The sequence below is a fragment of the Lactuca serriola genome, chromosome 5, assembly GCF_051521515.1.
Source record: "Lactuca serriola cultivar US96UC23 chromosome 5, Lser_US96UC23_V15, whole genome shotgun sequence".
Lineage (NCBI taxonomy): Eukaryota > Viridiplantae > Streptophyta > Magnoliopsida > Asterales > Asteraceae > Lactuca > Lactuca serriola.
The window spans coordinates 105,138,443-105,148,008 of record NC_136412.1 but is presented as its reverse complement, the minus strand read 5'-3'; the positions used below and the strand labels follow the sequence as shown (position 1 = coordinate 105,148,008).

The window sequence follows — 9,566 nt, the reverse complement described above, 5'->3', positions numbered from 1 at the left end:
ACCACTCAATAATCTCTCAAGCTATGAAAATGGGATTCCAAGTAGAACCAAGGATGTTCCAAGAGAAAAGTTATCAGTGCAAGACCACACTTCAATCAGAAAGCCAAAACCGAAGGCTGACGTTCACAAGTCATCCGAGTTGTTTGCAGCTCAGAAACGGGAAAGGAATGCGACATACAACATAAATCTCAAAGAAAGGAAACAGTTATGGCAATCCAAGCATCCTAACTTTGTTCAAATTGAAAAACTGTCAGATCGAAATGCGAAAGTCGCCTCGCATGTAAACCCTATGAGTTTCTCGCAAAATCACTCTCGTAACCCACAGGATTCTAAAAGGAAAGTTTTTCAAAAACCTACTTTTTCAAATCCAAAGAAGCCTGTGGAGAAATCAAAACTGCATCACTCTCAAACCATGAAAGCTTCATATTATACCAAAACATCGAAATATGTTAAAGGAAAAGGAAAGCTACTTTCGGATCATAAAGCTCCAATCAAGAAGTCCGAAACTAATTTAAAGAAAGTTGAAAATGAGTTCATGAAGAATCAAATCAAGAGAAAACGAAAACAATCATCTTCAACAGATACGAACTTGAGAGATAATAGGATACAAGTTTTTACAATAACAAAGAAAGATAGAACCACATTAATTAAACGAAATTGTATGGTTAATCTTGCATTTACTTTTCCTCTTTCTATAAAAGGCTCATAAGGACCCAAGCAATTTTAGGTTCCTAAATCTGCTTAATTTCTGCAGGTAATTCGTGACGAGCAGTTTGACACTGAATGATATATCGATAGTGGATGCTCGCGTCATATGACAGGTAGGAACAAAGAACTACGAGAATTTAGAGAACTTAAAGATAGTGGAAATGTCAAGTACAATAATAACTATCTTGGTAAGATTAATGGTTATGGAATGATAACAAATAGAGAGTTTTCAATTCGTAAAGTGGCGTACGTAGAGGACCTGCAACACAATCTCATAAGTGTCTCGCAGTTGGTTGTTCGAATTGGATTAAAGGTATCCTTTGACGACGAAGGGTCTGAAATAGTAGAAAAGAAGACCAAAGCAATCCTTATAAAGTCGAAGCGCAACGGTGAGATGTATCCATTAAATCTAGATTCGATACGAAGGAAGCTTGCTATCTACCTACTAACGAAAGCTCACTCAGATGATAGTTGGCTATGGCATAGAAGACTTTCACACCTCAACTTCAAAGACATTAAAAACCTTGTTTTTGGTGATCATGTGCGAGGGCTTCCCTCCTGAAATATGATAAGGATCATCTATGTGCAGCCTGCAAAATGGGGAAGAAAAGCAGGAAAAGTCATCCTACAATAGTGAATACGAAAGTCATAGGACCACTAGAACTTTCACACATCGACCTTTGTGGTCCTTCGACAATTTAAAGCGTTGGTTGTAACAAGTATATTCTTGTTATAGTCAATGATTTTTCACATTTCACTTGGGTGTATTTTCTTAAGAAGAAATTTGATGCAACGCCAAAGCTCAAGGATTTCATAAAGTAAATTGAGCTACAACTGCGAAAGTTGGTTCGTAATGTTCGTAGTGACAACAGTTTGGAATTCAAAAACAAAGAATTTGAAGAATTCCTTACTGATAAAGGCATTTCACATAACTTTTCTACTCCTTACACTTCACAATAGAATGGGGTCGTTGGAAGGCGAAACCACTCCTTGTGAGAAGCTGCAAGAACTATGCTGTCTTTTGCAAATTTGCCTCTCTATTTCTGGGTGGATGCGATTGCAACTGCATGCTTCACCCAAAACAGATCTATTCCTAATAAGCGATTTTCTATCACTCCTTATGAAATAATAAATAATTTAACTCCTAACGTTAAGTTTTTCCATGTATTTGGTTCCAGATGGTTTATCTTCAACTCAAAGGAACAACAAAACAAATTCGATGCGAAGGATGACGAATGTATATTCTTGGGATATTTGTTGACCTCCAAGGCATATCGGATTCTCAACAAATGATCTAAAAAGATCGAAGAAACCTACTATGTCACGTTCGAAGACAATTACTTGAAGAGGACTCAATCGAATGATAGTCCATTGAAGGACATCTATCCTACACCAAGTCCAGCTACGATTCCACTCTTTACTCTTTATGAGGAATTGATGCTACTATTTGATGAGCCAGAGAAGGCTATATCATCTGAATCAAAAGCAGCTGACTACAAGGTTGATGAATTGAAGAAAATTATTGACGATGCCACGAAAGATATGCACAAAGAGCCACAAAGTGCCAATAACCCTCTTGATACGAACACTACATTCCAAGGGGAGAGTTTTAAATCAACTTCCACTGCAACTTTTCAAGGGGGGGCACTCTACTCGACAAGAGACATTCACATCATTCGAGGGGGAGAAAGATAATACGAATGATGATGCGGATGTACAGAATGATGATTCGGATATACAGTCGGAATTTGAGGACATAAATGTTGAACTGGATCCCTCTTATGATCCTAATTATCCTCCTCTGACTACATGGACTAGAGATCATCCAAAAATGCAAGTTATAAGTGAATCATCTTCAGGAGTTCTTACAGGAGCACAAGAAAAGGCGAAGCAAACTGCTTTATTCTCCAAAGTGGAATATTGCATGTTTAATTCGTTCATCACCAAAGTCGAAACCAAAAATGTTCAGATTGCTCTGGATCATTCGGATTGGGTACAAGAGATGCAATAGGAGCTCAATGAATTCAAACGAAACAAAGTCTGGAGACTGATTCCTACTCCAAAGGATGCATTTGTTGTAGGGTTTAAGTGGGTGTTTCACAAAAAGCTTGATAAAGAGGGAAACGTTATACGAAACAAAGCACGACTAGTTGTAAAGGGGTATTGTCATGAAGAAGGCATTGATTACGAAGATACCTTCGCACCTGTTGCTAGGCTAGAATCCGTTCGCATCTTTCTAGCTTATGCATCACATAAGAATTTTGAAGTTTATCAAATGGACGTCAAGTGTGCCTTTTTTAAATGGGGAGCTAGAGGAGACAATTTATGTGGAGCAACCACCGGGTTTTATAAACGACAAGTATCCCAACCACTACTATATTTTGGACATAACGGTCTATGGTTTAAAGCAAGCTCCAAGAGCCTGGTATGAAACTCTAACTCTCTTTCTAAAATCAGCTAAATTTAAACAGGGATCGGTTGACCCAACCTTCTTTCGCAAGAAAGATGGTGACCACTTGATGATTGTCTAAATTTAAGTTGATGACATCATCTTCGGATCTACTAACCCCAACTCAACAGTTGAATTCCGAATGTTGATGGAAACTAACTTTGACATGTGCTCCATGGGTTCGATTAACTTTTTCCTTGGTTTGAACATAAGATAAAGTCAATAAGGTATCTTTATCAACTAGGAGGCCTACACTTACCTTGCTTGCTAAGTTTGAAATGGTGGCAGACTAAAAAAATGAAGGTTCCAATGGCATTTAGAACGAAACTAACACCATCTCTGGAAAAGCCACCTGTTGATATGACCCTTTATCGTCAGATGATAGGATCATTGATGTATTTAACAGCTAGTCGACTATACATGTTGTTTTCCCTTTGTTATGGTGCTAGGTTCCAAGAGAATCGTCGCGAACCCCACATGGTAGTTGTCAAGAGCATTTTCAGGTACTTAAAATGAACCTCCTCACTAGGCATATGGTATTCATCAACCTCAGGTTTCTTCAAACAAGCATTTTCGGATGCTGACCTGGGAGGGTGCGGCCTGGATAAAAAGAGTAAAATGGGAGGATGCTAATTTTTAGATGGCAAGCTCATGAGTTGGTAATCGAAAAAGAAAACTTGTGTATCCCGTTCAACTGCTGAAGCGGAGTACATATCTGCTGCCTCATACACTTTACAAGTCATATGGATTCAAAGCCAACCTCGTGATTATGGCATTAACATGAAGCAAATCCCCTTATATTGCGACACTGAAATCGCCATTCGCATTTGTCATAATCCAGTGCAACACTCAAAGACGAAACACATTGCACTGAGGTATCATTTCATCAAAGATCACGTGGAAGATGGTAATGTTGAGATACATTTTGTAAGATCCGCTGATCAGTTGGCCGATGTCTTCACGAAAGCCGTACTTGAACCTGCCTTCTATTGTATTCTTCAAAGCTTAGGAATGATAGAAGCTGAGTCAGTTCTAAAACCATCTTCACATAAATAGAAGTTTTAGTAACTTGTGAATTGGTGCGAAAGCTTGCAGTAGCTTGTACTCATCATTTGTCTTGCAAATGGGTGCGAACACTCGGAATGGTTCACAGTTCATTATTTACTTATGGTTCGGAGCTTCATGTATCCTTATGTTCGTTGTATATTTCTGTTTTTATTTTCAAAATATCAAAATACAAAAACATTTTACTTATTTCCGGTTTTATTCCTTTTTCAGAAAAATCAAAAATCAAAAATTATTTTATTTCTTTCTGTTTTTATTCCTTTTTCAGAAAAACTCAAAATTCAATTTTTTTTTTTTGCATATTCATATTTCTTTCATTATATAATTGTGCAGATGTGAAGGCAAAATCTTTACTTTTCAATCACGAATGTTGGGGCATGTATAAATTTCTTTATCTATGAACTAGCTAAGTGTCCGTAAAAGCATGTTGATGCATGTTGTCTGAAGCCTCCTAGACTCTATGTTGACGCCTTAATGAATCGATAATACCAATCGTATCTTCCAAATTAGGCTGCAAATTCTCATAAGTCATGAGCTACCTCACTCTTCTCACATTGAGTACAAAGTTAGCTACTTGGTCACTTTCGCATAGCAGAGGTACACTATCTTCTTTGGAACCACCTTATACTTTTCTTTAATACTTTCTTATTCACCAATATAACCCTCGAGACTCTCATATATTACGACTGAGGTTTATGGTTACATAACTTATGTGTTTAAGATCTTTAATTTTTTATCACTATGAATTAAGTGAAACCCAAAATCTAACACACTTAAAAGAATTGACAGTGAACAATATACATGTTCTAGACAATTCACTAAGGAATTAACGAAACTCCACTTTCGTTGTATGTACCAACAAATCTCTTTTTCTTTTGCGAGATCTTAATGAAAAGATCTAGACCTAAGACATTTCTTCCCAATAGATCCATTTTTTTTAGATTTTAAAGCGAATCCATGTCACTCAAAATAATTCCAAAGCTTACTTTTTCAATTGACTACAATGGTCAAACAAGTACTCTATTTGAACTTTTAGAGATATATCAAGTTTCAGAGTTTTATTGGAGCATAAGCCACCCCATTGAGCCTAAATAAAAGATGCCTTTCACTGTTTCTTATCAAACATCTGATCGTAATTCAACATGAAACCACACAGACACTTCTTGGTCTCTCTTGACTTCAAAGGAAGAGATCTATGCCCGGGATCCAACTATTTCGTGTCTTAACTGACATCCCTAGAATCCCTTAGAATTTGTTGATTTATTTCTTTATCTTTGGCACACTCCTGCACGAAGATCACTATGATTTTCCAAAGTCTAAGTTCGTGGTACTCATGATTAATTTGAGTTTCACAGATCAATTGATAATGTTTCGCTGTGAATGCTCATGGAAAATGAAAGGGTGATGGTGACGCGACAATATGTTGTGGATAAGAATTCCACTAGGTGCCTGAAATTTGAAATGACACCTACTTTTACGCCGTCTGACACCTTTTTTCAAAAGTCACAACTGCCAAATCGTGCTTTTACAGGCTACGTTTCAGAGATTACAACGCAATCGTTGCTCAATTTTTCTCTTTCCTGGCTAAGGGTATAAAAGGGTTTTTTTGACGATTCATTCCTTACCATTGTCAAAACAATTTCATAAACCCTCAGGCGATTATTTTCTCTACTGTTCATCTCCATCTCCAAAAAGCATCAATGGCAACCTCATCTTTTGTTCAAGAACAATCAGGACAATTTTCGTTTCTCAACATCAAGCGAAATCAGAACTTGATTCTTGATCTCAACCCATTCAAATATGATATCTTTCTTCTTCCAGTCATCGAGTGTTTGAAATACTCCACTCCGGTGAAAGCTTTGACTACAATGGAGAATGTTCCTATGTCGCTTTTGTCAAAGGCTTATTCATCTGCATGCTACATCAAGGAAGAACAAAGAATCACCTTCGAGATTCACAAGAAGAAGAACTCCATCTCCTAAACCAGGTTTTGTTCTTTGTTAGGGCTTGCTCAACGTGATGATATGGTGGATCCTGAATCATTCGCTAACTCTGCCATTATCGAGATGTTCTACCAAATGGGGTATAATGAAACCCAAACTACTATTTCAAATTTCAGAAAATCTAATCTTCCTCCTCAATGGAACGATCTTTTTACCTTGTAATTTAAGGTCTTTTCTAAAAGGGTAACTGGTTCAGATTGCGCTAGCAAATTATTCATGTCCCTCCTATACGGTATCTACACTGGTGTTGAAATTTATTTTGGTGGATTAATTGGTCCAAATCACCTATTCCACAACTCGACACAGCGAAATCTCTTGTGCTCAATTCAACAATCATTGTTCAGAGGGCTATCGAGAAGAACAAGATTACTGTGATGGAAGACTTCTTAATGGCCACTATTGCAATCTTTCACGCGATGAACATCATTATTGTTGACAACTCCAAATTCTCTTTCGTGGGCTCCATTCCTGATGCAATGTTTTTGCAGTGTGCCAACAGGAAGCAAAATCCTTGAAGAATACCGAAAATTTCCATCCTCAAGCACTCGTCCCCTCACACCTGAAAGGCAAAGTATCGTAGGTGTAGCAGATAAACCAAAGAAGGGAGGTAACAAACGTACTACGAAGACTGGTCCCTCCAAACCAGCCTAACCAACAAAAAAGAAACGAGTTAAGAAGTCAGATCGCAAACCCAATTCTCTTACTCCCAGTGCTGATGAAGGAGGCTCACAGTCCAAAATTGTGACTGAGATTCACATGGATGAGGGTGATCGGAACGAAGACGATGACACTGCTTAGAGTTCGCAACCACCTGTCACTATGAATCCTTAGGTACAATTTTCTACTGCTATCTTGCAAACACCTCCTCCATCTCCCAATACTTCTACAGTACCTATCACCAAGTATGTCAAGATCGGGTTCCTATGTAGGATCGTTTTTGGGTTTGCTAGATTGGGATCGGGATCCTAAGATCCCACAAAATAAAATATAATTTTAACTTATAATTTTTAATCATGAAAATATATTTCAAACATTCAATTTTTCATTCAAAAGTTATAAAAACTTCAAAATATTAGTCATAAGTCACAACATAAAATGATAACTGGTAAATTGGTAATGGGTAAAAGACATAAAGTGTTAAAAAATCATTTGCAAAAAAAAAAATCAACGGAAGGTAGGATTGGATTGGATCTCGATCCTACGATCCTACCTACGATCTTATGATCCTACCTGTGATCCTACCCAAATATGATCCATTTAAGATCCGTATCGTTTTTCATAGTGGCGGAGCTTGAACAATTATCTAGGGGGGGGGGGGGCTGAGAGTCCGTTTCTAATCTCTAGGAATTTCCTTTGTTTTATGTAGTTTTGTTCCCATTCAGATTAGATTGAGAATCTTAAATAAACAAAGTAGAAAATTTTCCCCAAAGGTTTCCCCTGTTTCTCTTTTTCCCGTGTTTCTCTGATTTTAGTCATTTTAGAGCACCAGGAGGTTGGTTTCTCACATACTTGCTATTCCAACATCTAAATGAAGAGGCTATAAAAGTGATGAACCCATGAACTCTAATCACATCTTAAGGTAGATATTATCACTTTGTGCAAGGAGAATTCTGCTAGGCAGAAGTTTTACCTTGTGGGAATCTTATGAGCTGCTTAAACTACAGCTGTGTGCATATCAGTGAAGGCTTGATTATGTGTCAAAGGTGATTTATGTGAACAGTTTTAGGTGTTAAATCAACAAAGAAATCTCCTATCAATTTTGTAGCTCAAAACAAAAATTTCATATAACTTATTTGCAAATAAATTAAGCCCTAAGTAAGTGACTTGCGATCCAAACTCTACATTAGCAAGATCAAAACTTTGTTAAAAGGAATATAACACCTGAAACAACTCCACAAGAACATAGATATCTTACAATTTGGCTTCAACAGGTCAGTAGGTTTTGCACAGTCGAAATATCACCACGCAACCTACAATTATCACAATAGAATATCCAAGTTTGTTCATATAGCTTTTCATTCAGGGGCCTCAGGAGAAACTCACAAATTGACAGGAGTAACTCTAACCCCTAATTTGGATTTTGGACCGAGAGAAAAGAGGAGTCAGAACTTAGGAGAAACTCGCAAACAGCAGCAACAACCAACAGTACAACACAGCAGGCAGCAACAAGTGAACTGGAAAGAAAGAACAAGATTCAGGATTCCAAACCTAATTTTTGGTGAATGGCGCTTAGTGATAGGCGATTGCGAGAGTGAGAGTGTGAGACCAAGCAACTGAAGCGAGTGACTCAACAGGCCAACAACGACAGCATGCAGCAGTGATTCAGAGAACGGAATTGGGGAAGAACTGATTTTGATTTCTATTTCTTGGAGATTTTGGATTGCTTCTCGGAATCTGGATTTGGGAGGGGCCAAAGCCCAAGTTTGAAGATAATAGGCCTGTAATTAAATTTTTTGAAGTATAATTTCTATCTCTAGCCCAAAAATCAGGGGGGGGGGGGCACTGCCCCTCCTGGCCCCTTAAATACTTCGCCCCTGGTTTTTCATACCTAGGATCATAGGATCGTATGATCCTACGATCAGGATCACGATATTGACAACCATGCCTATCACTATTGCACCGTGTCCACCCCCTGTAAGTTCGCAAGTTCAAATCATTCTTGCTCATTCCACTCCTTTGTTCACGAAATCTATTGCCACCACCTCTACTATGAACATGACCAATGAACCTCTTGTCACTATCAATGCATCTGATACGGGGGTAGGGGCTTCAGATGTAACTACCGGTCATTCAACACCTCCTATTTATCCTTTGAGACAAGGTGAGTCAGATACATTTTTCAAAGGCAATGGGTTTGGTTTTGAATCCTTTCAATACAGTCCCTTCAGAGTTCAGGAGGATAGTGATGATGATGCCCCTGTGACTCAACGACAGTTTAAGGCTATCAACGAGAAGCTCGATATGTTGTTCGGTTCTCCTCAAGCTTCATCAAGTGATACTTATTTTAATGTAGCAGTTGAGGCCTTTTTCCAGTCAATGACTAAAGAACATCAGACAAATCTGGACAAGGCAAATCAAACGGTTTATAATTCGATTGCTTTGTGCAAAGAAGTAACTGAAAAGATCGAAAAACTCAGATCTGAAGCTCAGACCTTTATGACAACCTTACAAACATATGCTGAGTCAAATACCTCTAAGGCGAATGAGGCAATTATGGGTCTTCACACCTCATTGCGAAAAGAAAAAGAAGCTCTTGTGTAGGTTCGCACTTATCTACAAACAGATAACACCGACTTTCGGACCTCAATCTCTACAAAAATTGATAAGCTTCAATAAGATCT

The 9,566-nt window shown here is 38.0% G+C and overlaps 1 protein-coding gene across 1 annotated transcript; it reads left to right on the top strand.

The window, feature by feature from the left end:
- The first annotated feature begins 814 nt into the window (after window positions 1-814).
- On the top strand, window positions 815-1,270 carry LOC145049718 (uncharacterized). Its single transcript, XM_078998088.1, has one exon. The coding sequence runs from the start codon at window positions 815-817 to the stop codon at window positions 1,268-1,270; it is 456 nt and encodes a 151-aa protein (XP_078854214.1).
- The last annotated feature ends 8,296 nt before the right edge of the window (window positions 1,271-9,566 follow it).